We start from the raw sequence: 16,248 nt of genomic DNA, 5'->3' as shown, positions 1-16,248 counted from the left end.
GTTGTTTGTAACCTGCATCTTTTGCCTACTTTTGCTGTACCTTTTCAGAAATCTTTGCAATACTTGATATACAGTAGAAATTCCTTAGTGATTCCATGGATTTTCTTAACTAAATGGTGCTGTGCAGGAAAAAGATTTGAGCCCTGCCTTATTATCCTACACTTGTATGAAGTCTCCTGCCACTAGTTTTCTGAAATTGAATGTTTTCTTTAGAATACGTGGCTTTGCAAACAGATGCTTTCTCTTCCTCCCCTGTACTCAAGGGGGCTGGATGGAGATATGACAATAAAAGGAAGGTGACAGAATGCTGTGGTTCACTGTTCTTGCTATCCCCACACAAATATTGTCTCATTAAGGGCAGTTATGTAACTTCTACAGTGTTTAAGGAGATTTAAGCCTTTTTGTAGCATTTATCTGTTTATTGTGTCCCAGTTAACTTAACAAACATTTCCAAACTTTGCATGACATAGATCCCACTACCCAACAGTATTTAACACAGATAACCAGCAAAACATGCAACACTATCAGGCTGTGTCAAAAATTGCACTCATACCCCAAGAGTTATCTGAATATTTTCAGTCTATGAATTTCTGAAATAATTTGTTCCAAATAGGTCGTTTTTCTAGAACTTTCGTTTCTTCTACTTAATGTGCCTTTAAGACAATGGGCATCTCTTGATAAAACAGTCAGAAACAGGGAGAAGAGTATTCAGTCAGTCAGCAGTGAAAAAATCTTGAAGATACAAACCAGAAGGACATCACATTTGAGAACTTGTACCATAAGAAAAGACTTTTTAAAGAAAAAACCTTGTAATGATTTTAGTGTCCTTTCAAGCACTTTAAAAATCAACTTCATTCATCTGAATTTCAGCTTTATGTTTTAATAAGGATGCATTAGGTGGTTTATAAATCTTGCATCTCTTTCAGTCTGCTCCCTGCAGCTGTACTCTGCTGAAGCTAGTAGGATGTCCAGATTTAGATCCAGAATAGATCCAATCTTCTGAGGTACAGTCTTCAGCAGCACATGCTTATGTTTAATCTTTAATAGGCACTTTGCTTTGAGAGCCTTCCCCTTTGAGACAGAAGTGGAAAAGGGCCAGTTTCAAATACTTCAGTGGCACTACTTGTGCTTGAAGGCATTGCAGACATGGAAAAATAATTCATCCCGTGGTAACAGAAGCTGATTCAGTATGGGGGGTGGATTACTTTGGCAAAAGGAATATTTTTTTCCATGTAAAAGGCTCCATAAATCCAGATGTTATTCCAGTAAAGTTTGTTCTTGTCTGTAGTATTTACACAATCACTTAGAGTTTGATAATACTGAGTATCCTCTTGCAGTTTTCAGTCTTATTGATACAGAGGAGTCACCAGAGCAGGGATTTCTGCTTGCAGGTCTGTAGTGCTCCTATTCATGTTTTTAGGCTGTCTCACTCCATTCAGGATTCTTCTAAAAGATCAACTAAATCCATGTAGATGATGTGAAAGTGGCAGTTCAATCAAGTTCAATACAATCACTGGCTGTGCAGGTGAGTTTCAATTAAATTTTCCTCTTTTAAGGTATGTATTAGGTATAAGATAGAAGCTTTGAAATAACATACTTTCAGGAAAAAAAATGCCAAAGCATTGGCATATATATTTTGAGAAGCAAATTGGATTTTTTCTTCTTTTACTTTAAAAAGCTTTAGTGCAAATTTGTTCATACATGTTCATCAAGTCACTTTGATCATGTCCCTTGCAATTATTTCCCTGTTAACAAAACAGGCCATCACACTCCTAATGCTTCTTGTTTATGGTGACATCCCAGCAGACACATCTTGAAGGGTGTGCAATTTAAATACAGAATTCCTACTGCAGAAGGAGCACTAGAATTCTTTATTACCATATGGTTTCACTAAATAAAAGTGTAGTCAGGAGCTTGGGTTCTGACAGATTGGTTGGAAGTAGTTCCTATGCTACTGTTGTATGTTAATGTTTATATATAATCTTTTACTGTCTCAAGTTTGTCAACTGAACATAAAAACAGTATCATATGAGATCATTCTCTCACAGAATAAACCTGGCACAAATTGGAGTAGTATTTCAGTAAGAACAAGAACAAAAATAACCTGAAACAGTGAAAATCACCTTAGTTTGTATCAAGTCATGTCCTGTTGTTAAGAGGGTCAGTGTAAGACAAAGGAGATCCCAGTGTCCTGAACAAGGGGAAGGGAACATTGCTGTAAAGCCTGTACTGGCTGGAGTGCCTGGGATAAGTAGTGCAGTGAACTCTAACAAGACTGGATCTGCTCTGGCTTAACTTCCCCTTGCTGAAGTTGAATGATGAGGCTTTGCTGGAACAGTAGAAAAATCTTCAGTCAAGACCAGAAGATACTCTTCAGAAGATGAAACCAGGAAAAAGACTTGGTTTTACAGTAGTTCTGTCATACAATAAACATTCCCTGCTTTTCATGGACAAGAACTACCCTCCTCACCAAATGGATTTAGATACTGGCAAGGACAGTGCTTTCTGTATTCCCTTATGGTAGTTTTCATAAAAATCATATTTGTGTCCTCTTTGAGGACAGGAAGGTGCACTTTGCATTGATGGGAGAGGCCTGCTCAGTTCTACTTTGGTTTGAGGCAGTGTTTCCTCTCACTACAGAGTCTGACATCTGTGGGTGACTATTCTGTAACATCTTGCTGAAAACAAATGGTAGCTATCTTCTTAGGTTCCAGGGCAAGCTGTTCTCTGAATTGTTTTCTGAGGAACTGGGAGCTTCAGTGCATCAGGGACAGCCCATTTAACTGGGGGGGGGGGGGAGGGGGTTCCCTCTTACAGTTTGGATTTGGGAGCAGCCTGGAGCAAGATCCTCATGTCTAGCAGTGCTTTCTCAAGATAATGTGCCATGCGGGCTGCGTTTGTGTCAGCACAGCTATTGAAGGCTGAAATTGCAAAGTTGATGTGTTCCTCCATAGGGTTGTAACACACTCCATAGCCATCTGGAACCACGGGACCAAAACACATCACACAATCTGTCTTGGCTGGGACCTGTGGAGACAATGTGATTAAAACCTTCTGACCAGAGAAAAATGAAACCATCAAATGCAAACAGCTCTGTCAACAGAGGAAACTCATCTTATTAAACTGCTGTAGAAGGGCCTTTGGTCACCCTCACCTCCCACCACACATGTGCTGGATCCTACCATTTAGCAGCAATTTTTTTGTTTTCCTCTGCATTTGCACAGGAGTGCTTCTCCCCAGGGTAAGCTTGTAGTAAGTCACAAGTAGAACTATTCAGTAAGAATCAGAGCACAGCACTTAACACAAAGCTGTTCTGGCTGCTGATTTCATTGATATCACTTCAATTTAAACACCAAACACTCTTGGCCATCTTGGTTTTGGTTGTGTTAGTGTTTTATATGTCTGTGAGGGACTGTGGCAGGTGTAAGATCAGATCTGTAGCTTTATGGGATTGACAGCCAGTTTAGAAATTTCAGACCCAACGTAGTTTCTAACAGAATGGAATTGAAGAGAAACATGGAGAAGGAACAGAGAGTGCTTTTGGCTCAGATGAGTTGTACCTGGCTGGTTGAGAGATTGAAGTGCATTGCAACAGCATAGGCTGTGTCCATGAAGAGCTCGGGCATGCTCACCAGGTCCTCGATTGCCTGGAGCTTCAGCCCCAAGAGGTGCCGGTCTATTGCATTGCCCCGTATGGCCTGGAGGAAAGCAAGGATGGACAGATGAAAGCCAGGCCAGCAGCAAGTGAGCAAAACTATTTATTTGGGTTAAAGAAAAGAACACTTCTAAAAAGTCTCTAAAGTTAGAAGGAAACTAGACGTTGCCTTTGAGAACACTAATCTTGTTTGTAAGGACTGTGAAATTAAACACAACAGTGGAAACAACCTTACAGTTCCTGCCCATGGACTCCCTCTGGTTTAAGGGCTCCTTGTGAAACTTCGATGGTAAGAAATGAAGCTATTGTAATATTTGATTCTCTCCTTTAGGCCAGTCACAAGGGACACTTAAACACCAGCTAGAGAGGATTCAGTCTGTGGCATCAGAGCACTGTCAGATCAGAGTCAGACCTTTGCAACACTAATGGCCACACTGCTGTGTCGGGAGCAAAAGGTGTTCAGGTCTTGTCTTTCCCCAGAACTCTCATTTCCTGGGTAAACCCCCAAGCCTGTCTGCATAGAGGACACTCACCATGTCTGTGTATTCCCTGTGGGCCTGCGTGGCTTTCCTCAGCAGGTCTGCTTTCTCCTGGTCCTGAGAACACACAGATCTGTTTAAGTTTTTCTGCAAAATGCAGAACCTCATTTTGGCTGTTCTCTAGGATGGAGGACATTTCTGCTTTGTGTGTCTGTATGAAACTCATTTATATTTACTAGATTTAATTTTTACATCATTTTGTTTGGCAGTGTTACTTCATTCTGAATAGCGTTCATCCACCAGTAGCAGAACTTAGTCTGAGTAGCTGAACAGCCTTACAAAGGACTTTTTGGTGGGCTCAGAAACATCCACATGGTGTTTCCCAGGCTTTCAGTACATATGATAGAAAAGTCAAACCAAACCCCTGATGTCTAAAGATACTGCAAGCTATAGTTTAGCTCAATATGGAGTGCAGCCCTTCTTAGCTGAAACCAGATGAGATGAGGTCAGCCAAATAAGCAGCTTTTCCCTTTTTCGGATTCCTCTTACTCCACTTCTTTGAGATCCTCACCGATTTGTCAGGGCTGTCCATGGATTGCACAAACTTGAGGGAGTCCACAGAGGTGGAGCGGATGGTGTCGGTGCGGCCCAGGCGGAACATCCTCAGTGACGCGCTCTCGTACGTGGCACAGGCGTGGCCATACATCCTGGGACAGGGAGGAGAAAGCCACACAAGTGAGTCTGTCCTGGGAAAGCCTTGTCTGTGCCATCTTTATCAAGCTCACGTGTTTGAGTCTGTCACTGAGGAGGTTGAGGAATGACCTATGGGTGGTCTTACCTGTAGTATGCCAGCTGCAAGGCCAGCTGGATAAAAGCATCAGGGCTTATCTTCTCTGACTTGGGGAAACCTTTCCCAAATTGATGAAAGACCATGACTTTGATATCCAGATCTTCAACCATGCTACAAAGAAAGAAAGAGGAACTGTTCCTTTGTTGCTTATTCTTGTAAAACAGTGGCTTTCTCAAGGCTCAGAGGGAACAGGCCATCTGGATCTGACCTATGCAGGGACATAGAGCTCCAGCACACATAGATCTCTTTGGGCAGCACCACCAGAGGTAAGAATTTTTGGCCACTACTGAAAATCTTTACTAGGTTAGATGGCCATGTGTGTGTTTATGGTCCAGTATTCTTAGCTGGATCCAGTAAAGCCTTGCTCTTAGAAAATGGGATGAATCAATAATAACCCCTTTCCAGCACCTCTGCCCTTATTCTTGGCAGTGCTTTTCAGCTCAGCTCAATGCTGTTGAGCCCAGAAGTTACTGGGAAAACTCCCTGGCTGCAGTGGGGAAAGCCTCATTTAAACCACTGACAGGCTCCAAAGGGGGGAGAATTACTCTCTCAGTCACCCACCCACTTCTCCATACTCACATGTTGAGGTTTTGCTTTGCCTTCTCTATGTCGTTCTTGATTTCTGGGTTGATGTTAAACCGCAGCTTTTTGGGCATTGGCAGATGAACTGTAGATGATGTGCCCATCTCGGGTTTCTTCCTGCTCAGAGAAATGGTTTTGTTTAACCAGACCTTTGGCATGAGGCTCAGCTAGGAATGCCACAGCCTGGATAGAAATGCACAGGAGATATTCCCTAACACCTTGTGACACTGATCACAGCCTGGCAAACCCCTCACAGTGCCAATAAGGCATCTCCAATGCTGAGGAAAAGCAGGGGCAGGACTCACGTGAACTCCACAATGTGATCCAGAAGAGCAACGATAGGTGGGCCTTCGGAGGGAGCATGCTCATATACGAGACCACAGGAGCCATCTTCAGCAACGATGAACTGGGAGAGAAGCATGAGAGGACACTGTTGAAGACAGGCAGTGTGTGAGGCAGAAGATACCCAGAGAGACCTTGGTGTCTCCCTGTCTGTATCAGAGCCTGTCCTTGCACACCGAGAGGTCTCCTTCAGCAGCACAGCAGTGGAATCCTTTCAGCAGGTGCAGAAGATCTGAGAGCACTGTTACAGTTCTGCAAAATTCCCTGGATAAGGGTGTGCCTGACATATTGGTGTGCTCAGTGCTTTGGCCACACGGAGAGGTTCAGTGGTTCTGATTTACTGTGATGCACCCAGAGTACGGGAATAAGATTGCCACGTGCTGGCTTACCCTTACTTTTCAATCAGCTGGAACATCTAAACTTTATCCCCTTGGTGAAGAGTTCCAAACAGGAACAAAACAGCTGAAAACACTATGAAGAGTTCAGCAGGTATGAGAAGAGTTCTCTAAAGCACCATTGCAATCCACAATGAACCAACTAATGAAGGAAAAACTCCAACAGCAGCTGCAGCTGCTGTTGAAGGATCTTGACAAGACTGAATGGAGAAGAGATCAGAGGGATGCTGTGGGATAGCAGTGCATGTTTCAAAAAACTAAACAAAATGCCATTGGGCAGCTTCTGGCAGAACTAGGAAAAGTGACAAGCCTGGAGGAGATCCAAGGAACAGACCTCCCATTGTTTGGGCTGCCTCTGAGCAGATGAGGCATTGTTGACCGCAGGCAGAAAATTGATTTATAAGGAATACAAAGACCTGCTGCACTGAATAAATGTGGGCAGAGGCAGAAAAGAAACAAGTCCCCGAGGCAGCAACAAATGCTGGTGACTGCAGGGGGAACCACAGGATCTCACACCGTCAGCCACCACTCCTCGTCTCCCTTGTTTTTCCACTATCTTGACATGAGGACCTTTGCTGCAAAAGGTTCCTGGGATTTTTTAGATTTTGCAGTCTCAGGAAACACCTCCAGAGCCACCTCTTCAGTACCTTTAGAGCATCAGTTCTTACCTGCAGGGTTTTGTCGAACCATCGGTTGCCGCTGTTCAAGTGGCTGCCGCCGCCGTGCAGCATCTGCGCGGCCACGTGGCTCTTGTAGATGTCCTCGGACACCCGGGGCATGGGGGCATCCAGGCACACGGTGCAGATGCTCTTCTCAATCGTACGCACGGATTCCTTGTTGGTCTTATCTGGGAGAGAAATGAACTGTAAGTAAGAGGGAGTTGTGTCATTGGAAGGAGAGAAATTTGAAAGAGTGGGTTTGAAGGACGCAGTGCTGGGTTCCTGCTGTATCTCAGCGGGGGTGTACACAGCTATCAAAATTGCAGCCAGCTGGGTTACAGGTGTGAACATGCTGCATTCACCCAACTTTTTTCACTTTTCTTACATCCTACTCATTTGCAAGGCAACAAACTCTGAAATTTCACTAAACTTCACACTTGGAACATGTACCTCCCAACCCAAAAATTACAATAGATTGCAATGATTGCTTCTTTAAGGTGGAGGGCTCATGTTATCTGTCCAAAACAAGCTTCCTAAAGAAAGAACTGAGCAGAGCACAGTGGGGAGGTTTATTATTCAAGGATTTGCAGTGTTTGTTAGCACACGAGTTAGGGGCTCTACAGACCTTTCAGGAGGTTGTTGTAGGCTTTTGCCCAGCTGTTTCGGTGGTTGGTGGTGAGGATCCCAATAGGTTCTTTGTTTGTTTGGAGGGAGGTGTTCCAAATCTTCTCCAGCTGAATGAAGAGCTGGTCAGCGGTAAGGGGAGATCCATCACTGTTGTAAACATCCAGCTCAAAGAACTGAAGGTGAGAAGAGTGGGCAAGGACAGAGACAGACAGTGAGAGAAGGTAATTGTCCAGCCCCAGAAACCGGCAACAGCTACTTTGAGAAGGTAAGGCCTGGCTGAAGAACTCAGCTTGCAAGACTTTCGAAGGATGCTCAGAATTGAGAGACCCAAGTCCAGCTTCCTTTGCAGAGCATAAATATAGTCCTGGTTTTATGAAGCCATGGTAACAAGGACCAAGAGGGAATTCCTGTTTCTGAGACTAAGCTGCAGTAGGAGCTCCAGCTTTTTCCATATGTCCACTGGGCTGGTGGCCAAAGACATGGAATAAAATGTACATTCAGCAGGGTTTGAGCTCATGCTTTGAGCATGAGTGTTCCAGAAAACAACCTGGAGCTTTCCTCTTTCAGCTTCAGTTATCCAATTTTCACTTTCAGTTTCCAGTTGCAGACAAGGTCTCTGGGCTTTGAGAGGCAGGAATTACAGGGACAAGAAACAGAGGAAGACAGTATTTTTCTGCCTCTAGTCTGTTGCTTACATGTGGCAATTCTGCTGCTGGCTGAAGGGAATAAAAGGAGCAGGAACATATCCCTGGTGAGAAAAACCTTGTGGGCAGAGACTTTGTTATTCCCTTTCCTCTGGATAACAGCTAGCAAAAGGGACACCTGCACCTCAACAAACCTTGAAAGCCCGGCAGTTGCCTTACCTGGAAGTTGTGAACGACCGTGATGTGTCTGGACTGCTTTTTGCCTTTGGCGTAGTTGACGATGGAGTCCCGCTTGGGCCCAGGAATGCGGCAGGATGAGAGGATCTGGTAGTACTGGTTCATACAGAGGGGCTTCCCAGCCATGTACTCCACTGGAAGGGTCTCACTGGAGACACAGCAAGGTAAGGAGGAAGGAGAGAGAACAGATCAGTGTGAGCAGGCCTGTGCTTCCCACACAGGTTACAGGCTCTGCCCTGCAGCTGCGCTCCCTCCCTCCCTCTGGCAAAACCTGAAGGTATTGGTGGCATAAAAAAGGGGCTGTCCTTCCCCATTCCTGGCAGCTTTCTTAGTACAGGCTACAAAAAAATGTCTGTTTGCTGGCATTTCATTTGGGAAGGGAAAAAACACTGTCCTTTCTGTGACACCAGAGAATCAGGTCTCTGGACATAGTCCATGGCTGTAGTTCTGAGTGACGAGTGTCTGATGTGCTGTTATGATTCATGAACTAGGCAGGGGCTCAGTCACTCGCTTCTGCAGTCATATTCCAACTACCCTGAACTTTGTCTGACCATTGGTGTTAGTAAACATATTTTTGGACCTTAAATAAGGTGTGTCCAGCAGACATTTGCTGGTGACCAAAAGAAAAAGGGTAAGGGAGGAACAAATTTCTCTAGAGCTCATCCCATCTAACTGGGAGGTGAGAAACACCAGGAACACAATGTTAGAGACTCAAATTCCTGCTGCCTGAGCTGTAGCTTGTCCAGTGAGCAAACAGAAGTGCAAAGCTCCGTGAGACTGTCAGTCGTGCTCGTTCCCTCCAAGCATGTTCCCATACCAATGAAAGCATTAAGGTAAACAAAGAACGTGAAGACAGAAGAGTAAGTTTGCTTTTTTCCACTGGAGGAGACTGAGGATTACAGTATCTCTTTTCAAATCTGTGCTGTCATCTCTTGCCTTTCTACCTGGGAGATTTATGGACAAGGCTCAGCCTCTCTGTGATGTTAAAGAAGGTGTGAGCTCTCAGGAGGGTCAAGTAACTCACTTGTCAATCATGGTCTTGAAATCCAGGATACCCTCGATCAGCTTGGCAGCAAACCTGGAAAAATACCAAATGTAACAAGCTGAGATCAACCACAGATGTGTCTGGGGCTGAGGGACGAGCTGAGGAGGATTAGCAGAGCTGTTCTCTACTCCTCAGAAAGTTCAGCCTTCCTGCCAAGCCCCTGTTGTGTCCATCTCTGGTTAACTGACACAGCCACTCTGGGCTGTGATTTGAGATTGCTGGATAGTCCTACTGTGGGGCACTTTCTTTTTTTATGTGTCTTACTATACAGCCAAGGAACTCTGGACAGCTTTCAAGAAAGAAGGATTCAGTCATGCATTAATGACCCTCTAACAGCAGTGTTTGCTGCTGATGTGTTACAATTTTATCACATCTGAGTTCTGATTCTCAGCATTAAAACAGCACCAAGAGAAGGGGATTTCTGCCCTTCCATGGCTAGGGGCCAACTTGGAGTGTCAAGCCAAGATGCAGCTGTTTCTTCCTGCATCTAAGATATCACTGGTGACTGAGTTCCTACCCCAGGGAACATCCTGCTGCTAACATAACTCTGGAGAACCTTCCTCTGGCATTGAGGGCTTGGAAACAAAGCAGATGTGCTGCATGTGGACACTGAGGTGGTGTGTTTACCAGGATTAACGTAAACAGTGCCAATGCCAGCTCCCAGCAGGGCTGTGACATGCCACACCAAGCTGCTTAGCTAGAAGTGACAGATTGGCCTTCTCTGACATGGGAGCTCCCACCTGTCCCTGAAGGAAGGAGGTAGGAGGTCACTGGGCCAGGAGGTTGTGTTGTTGGCTGAGTGACGTGGTGCCAGCATTTGGCATTTGCAGACAGTATCCTTTAGATTGGCTCAGCCTGCCCATCCCTAGGAAAGATCAAAGGACACAACTCCAAGAACCTAAGGGTTTTGTGAAATGAGACATTCTGCAAAGTAGTTTTCAATTAAAATTCCTCAGCCTTACTGCAAAACATGAGGGAAACACCAGTAAGAGTGCCTATGTTCCTTTCCAGAGAATTAACAGCTTGGAAGCAGAGTTTGGGCTTGAGGAGATAGGAGAGGTTGGTTGACTTGTTTTCAGCCAGCAGTTTTGGCAGGTTAAGGAGTAAAAAACCACCACTTTCCAAATTTGCCTTTTGCTTTTGGAAGCTTTAGTTTCAAGCTGCACTGTCAAACTTCTTTGTGCAGCCACAAACTACCCAAACACACAGGAGCCCACCTTCTTATGCAGCTGCTGAATTCCACTGGTTGGGCACTTGCAGTTCTCCCAATTATTTGGAAAACTTAAGAGTAAATAATATGACAGAGAGCTTTACAGACATTTGTGTACTCTTGCACTGTTGTGAGGCTAATCCTCTGCTCAGGTGTATCGAGGGGTGGGAGGATTTGTTCCTAGCCTCATTGATCCCCTGGCTGGGGCCAGGGCAGTGCTGACTGCTAACTGTGGCAAAGGTAGCTGTGTAAAGGTTAGTGCTGAAGTTTTGCAGATGGATTCAACACACTGGTAGTGGTGGTTAAAAATTAAAGGGAGCCCATGAGGAAGAGAGGGTATGGCAGGGTCTGATTGCAGGGAAAAGCTTGGAGTGGGAAGGTTGGTCACTGTGGTTTCCCAAACCATGAATCACAATAGGGGACAGTCCCTATCAGGCTCCCCCATCCCTATAAACTAGCAAACTCCAGAGGTATTTCTGAGTGATCTCCTTGACATGAAAATTTACAACAAAGTTGCCTGGGCTACTTTTGGTGCCTCCTTTAACTGCACACACAATCACAGTGCCTCCAATACATCCTCACAATGTCTTCAGACAGTGAGGGGACCATTTTGCAGTGAAGATCTGTGCTTGAGCAAAGACCTAAATGTAGATTATCAGTCCCTGTTTAATACCTGAACCACTAAACTCTTTTGTTTTCTCCCCTGATGAAATATTTAGTCTGGTGCAACCAGGAGTTTCCTTACTGGCAGCCTTGCCCTTACAGCAAAGACAGCTCAGACCTGGGGACCAGATTATTCATTCCCAATCTGCTTTAATACCCTCATCCCTGTTGAACACAGAAAGCTCATCCCACCTATAACCTAAGGGAAGGTGGGAAAGGATTTTACCTGAGCTGACCTTGTCGATCCAGAAAATCCTGCTTAGGTAAAACCACACCTGGGCTGGAGTGGACCACAACTGGCAAGCGATATTCCAGGTAAGCTGTCTTCAGCCACCAGTCTGAGAGCTGGGATGGAAAAAGAAAACATGCAGGGAGCTGCTGCTGCTGTCCAACCCAATTCTGGCTGATGAGTCTCGGCATCCTGCCCCCCGTTCTGTCCCACACTTTGCAAGCACAGTGTTTGGGGTTTGTACTATGCAGGTAGAAGGGGAAAGGAGGATTTGAGCAAGGCATGGGTGGTTTTGGTGCAGGGCTTGAGCAGAGGGTTTCCTTCAACTTCTTGAGGCAGTTGCGTGATGCTGACAGGTTCAAGCCTTCAGCAGCCAGAGGCAGGGCCAGTTGACTCCCTGTTCTGCCATAACCTCTCTGCTCACCCAAGTCCTGGTGAGGAGTTTGCACAGCTTGGGGAGATCAGCAGCAAACTGGTCAGGAAGGTGATGTCACTAAAACACAAGTTCCAGTGGATACAACCAGGACACGGAAGAGATGCACATCAGCCCTCCACCCTCCCTAACCAGAGGGCCAGAGCCCTGACCTACCCAGTTCTCTGTTTTCCTGGCTCTTCTCTCCAGGCCTTTCTGCAGCCTCTCCCCGACGCCTCCCGGCTTGCGGAACTCAGCCACCAGCTCCTGCGTGTGGCTCAGCTCCTCAGGGCTGATGATGGGCTGCAGGGCCAGCAGGTACCGATCCAGGGTCTGCTGCAGCGGTGGCACGGGCAGGGGGGGCAGCGCTTCCTGGTGGAGCTGGAATCTGCCCGCGATCTTGTTTAGAGGTGTCTGCTTCAGCAGGCCACAGGGCCTGGCCTGCAAAGCACAGAGCAAATGTCGAGACAAAACATCCCCCGAGGTAGCAAAGAACCTGGATCTAGGAGTTTCCATCCCAGCCTCTCTGTGGGCACATGGATGTCCCAGCCTGGGAGCAGAGCACGGCTGTGTGCTGGAGAAGGGTGCAGGACATCCAGGAAAGCTGTGAAAGACAAACTACATCTCCAAGGTACCTATTCTTAGCTCCTCAGAGAAAATGCTGTGGGGATAATGACACATCTCCCCACTCTGTGGACACCTTTCAGCTGAGAGTCTCCATGTGATGGACCAAGTCAAACCCTTCCATCCCGTGGTAAGTGGTAAGAAAGTTGTGAAAAAAATAATCATCTTATGTACTATCAGAAACTTTCATTATTTCTTACAAAAGCATAAGGCTAAAAAGCAAAACCCTTGTGCCAAACCAAACTACCCTTCTGGCTTTGAGGAGGCAGAATTTAGCTAAGTTTGGGGTAGGATTAAAATGCCTCTTCTCTGTCTATTCAAGAAACTGTGGGTGATGCCAAAAGGCTCCTGTGATCCAACCGGATCATGTGGGAACAAAAGCACCAACCACTTCCCTAGCTGGAGAAATATAATGGAGCAAACCCAAGTGCTCACCAGGAAATCAACTCACCAGTTTTCCCCAAAAAGAATAACAACATCCTTTTGGATGAACGGGGTTGGACATTCTTCAGCTTGAAGATGTTTCAATAGTACTCAAGGTTTCCAGTTCCCTCTGCACCTCCCTCTCCCATGGATCTACTGAATCAGACACTCCTGCAGGACTCTGGACTTTGCATTGTCAGTGTACTGAGAATGCAAAGCCACTGAGAACATTCCCTTTGACTTCCAAAGCAGTAAGAAGATAGCTGTCCCCACACCTCCTCCCAGCAGTTAAGCACAGAGAAGAAAGAGATAAATCTACAAAGTGACAAAGGCCCCCCAGAAACTTCCCTGTTTTTGGGCAGCTGGGTCTTTGTAGGACCTGAGAAGAGCTGAGATTGAGGTTTGGAGAAGGAATGAGAAAAACACCAGGAGGAGGAATTACTGAAGCATAAAAGAAGAGTGGGACTGGGAGGAAAAGAAAGATGTTGATCACAGCAGCTTGGGCATACTGTACCTTCTCTGCTTGCTTCTGCTTCCTATCCATGGCTGGTAGGACAGAAAAGACCGTAAACCTCTCCCTCGGCCTGTCTGGGTCTCCTCTTCCACCTGACAATGTGCTGCCCATGCAGGGCGTTACCTCATTAGCCAACTGCCACATGACTGCTCTGATCAGAGGGCTCAAGGGCTGGCACAGCCCACAGGGGACAGGAATTATCAGATCACTGGATTGTGACAACTGCCCTGAAGGTGCCCCTCTGGGCAGCTGATCAATACCTGGCTAGAGCCTCTCTCTGACCAAGCTCTGGGCTCCAGCTAGGGCAGAAGTGGGGATGTTGTTCCTTCAGCCTTTGCCTGGACCCTGAAACTACTGTGGCTGTTGGGATAGCTGGACATAAGGCAGGAGAGACCTCAGTTTATGTCCTGGAGGTGGCACCATGGGCAGCACCTTAACTGCCCTCACTGCCCATGCATGTGTGGTCATTGTTGCAAGTTGAGACTTTGGGGAGTTCTGGGTTGTCAACTCTTAAAAAAAAAACCCCAAAACAACCAAAAAGTATCTTCACAGCAGGGCAATGAGAGTGCCATGCAGTCACAAGGAATATCAGCCCCTCCTTTGTGTCTGTCTAATGAATTGAGGGGCAGACAAGCACAGTCTGCATAGCTTGTATAGAGTATGATGTTCTCAAACAAACAACTGCAGATTTTCCATGGGGTAACAATGAAAATCCCAAAACAAACCCATGGAAGCCACTGTATGTTAAAATGTGGAATACATTTGTTATCTTCCCTCTTTTCTGTCCCCTGCTTGTTTGGTTTGGGGTTAAACTCAAGGATTTGGTGGGAGAAGGAACAGTGATCAGAGCTGAGGGGGCAGCTGGCAGCAAACAGAGGGAACAGCTCAATCCTCCCCACAAGCAGCAGGAAAACAAACACAGTGGAGCAGGGTGTGCAGACAGGGCCAGCCTGTGGGCTGGCATCGCTGCTGAGCCACGTTCCAACACACCAAAGAACCTTTTCCAGAGCCTGCAAAGCTGGTGGGAAAGGAAATCCACCTGCTGGGGGGCAGAAGGAATTTCCTAGCTGATTCTTAGCACAGCCACAGAATTGAGTACCAGGATATCAGAGGTTTGTCTTTTATTTTTAAATTATAATGTGGAGTGCCCCTTAAGCCCAGAGACAACTGGCCCTGCCTGGTCCCTCAGTAACTGTGAGTGGATTTGCACTGTAGCTGCTGTTCTGCTGCTCTGTCTCCTCTCAGGACCCAAAAGGGACTGCAAAGAGCAGCTCCCAAGCCTGGCAGGGGTCTGACAGCTCTGCCGTGTGTGCAGCAGGATGGGCACGTTGGGAGCCACCAATGCCATCTGCCTGGGCTTCCCTGGCCCCTCCCTGTCCAGCAGCCACCTTCCTGCTGTCCAGCCCCAACTGGACATCTCGGGACAAGACAAGGCACTGGTGGAGAGGGTCCAGAGGAGGACATAAAAATAATTAAGGGACTTGAGTATCTCTTGTATGAGGTGAGTGAGAGACTGTGTGAGTTCATCCTGTTTAATCTGAAGAAGAGGAGGCTGACAGGGAATCTGAACAATCCGTATAAATATTATCGAGGTGGGCGTCAAGAGGGTGGTGCCAGACTCTCTTCAGTGGTGCGCAGTGACAGGAGGGGAAGCAATGGCCATAAACTAAAACACAAGAAGTCTGCCCTCAACATGAGGAATAACTTTTTTACACTGAGGATGGCAGAGCACCGTGCCCTAGTGCCTGCCCAGCGATGGTGTGGAGTCTCCCTCTCTCGTTTGGAACGTCTCTCTCTGGAGACGTTCCAAACCCACCTGGACGCGTTCCTATGTCATCTGCCCCAGGTGATCCTGCACTGGCAGGGGTGTTGGACAGGGCGATCTCCAGGGATCCATGCCTTCCAGCCCTGACAGTTCTGGAACTGTCACCTCCGTGCACGCTGCCGGCAGGCACGGGAAGAAACCAGCGGGCCTGGGGGACTGACTTCGGCAGGGTCCCTGCCCCGCTCCCGGGGGAGGTGGCACCGAGCCCATCCGAGCGCACCCGCCCGCACCCCGGCCCTGACCGGGGACCCGGGCTTGTGCTCCGGGCTGGGGCGCGGGGCCGGACCCGACAGCGGCACCGCCGAGAGCGAGCGTCTGCGCTGCCCCGGCTAAAGGCCCCGCACGGACCCGGCCTCGCCCCTCGCCCACTGTACTCTGCCCGATGTAGCGACCCTCGGCCGCCGCCTCGCGCCCCGTCTCCGGCCGGTCCTGGCGGAGCCGCCCCTCCCGGTGTCGCTCTTACCGCAGCCCTGGCCACCAAGGCGAGCATGGCCGCGCACCCCGCACCCCGGGCCCGCCGCAAGGACAGCCCGGCCGCCGCCGCTCCACCGCCCCGGGGCGGGGCCGCCCCGCCGCCATCTTGGAGTGGGGCGAATCCCGCGTTGCCATCTTTGGGAAAGGCAGAGCGATGCTTTGAGCGGAAGGAGCGCCGCGGCCGGTGGCGGAGCCGTGCTGCGGCCCCTCTCTCCGCTGCCTTCTCCCGGAGATGGTGAGGAGGGTCCTGTCTCTCGCCCCTCCGCTGCCCTCCGCGCACATCGGTCCCTGCCCAGTGTGGGCAAGGAGGGCCGCGCCCTGCACAAACATGGCGGCGTGAGCACTACGGTGGCCGTTAG

General features: G+C 47.7%; 1 protein-coding gene across 3 annotated transcripts; it reads right to left on the bottom strand.

Annotated features, from left to right (window-relative positions):
- Positions 1-397: 397 nt before the first annotated feature.
- Positions 398-16,234, bottom strand: CRAT (carnitine O-acetyltransferase). 3 transcript variants are annotated; one of them, XM_053996718.1, is made up of 15 exons: positions 15,879-16,234; positions 13,591-13,693; positions 12,207-12,470; positions 11,615-11,733; positions 9,495-9,548; positions 8,453-8,618; positions 7,588-7,762; positions 6,972-7,150; positions 5,872-5,972; positions 5,564-5,683; positions 4,973-5,095; positions 4,706-4,841; positions 4,189-4,251; positions 3,561-3,698; positions 398-3,027 (listed from the first exon to the last, which is right to left on the bottom strand). In XM_053996718.1, the coding sequence occupies exons 1-15, from the start codon at positions 16,217-16,219 to the stop codon at positions 2,812-2,814; spliced, it is 2,298 nt and encodes a 765-aa protein (XP_053852693.1). In that variant the 5' UTR covers positions 16,220-16,234; the 3' UTR covers positions 398-2,811. The 3 variants fall into 3 exon arrangements, with proteins under 3 accessions (XP_053852693.1, XP_053852691.1, XP_053852692.1); XM_053996716.1 differs by having other exon boundaries at positions 13,591-13,682; positions 15,879-15,918; XM_053996717.1 differs by lacking the exon at positions 13,591-13,693 and having other exon boundaries at positions 15,879-15,961.
- Positions 16,235-16,248: the final 14 nt, after the last annotated feature.

Source organism: Vidua macroura, chromosome 21, assembly GCF_024509145.1.
Source record: "Vidua macroura isolate BioBank_ID:100142 chromosome 21, ASM2450914v1, whole genome shotgun sequence".
Taxonomy (NCBI): domain Eukaryota; kingdom Metazoa; phylum Chordata; class Aves; order Passeriformes; family Viduidae; genus Vidua; species Vidua macroura.
The sequence above is the reverse complement of the archived record's forward strand: the minus strand, read 5'-3'. Positions and strand labels throughout refer to the sequence as shown.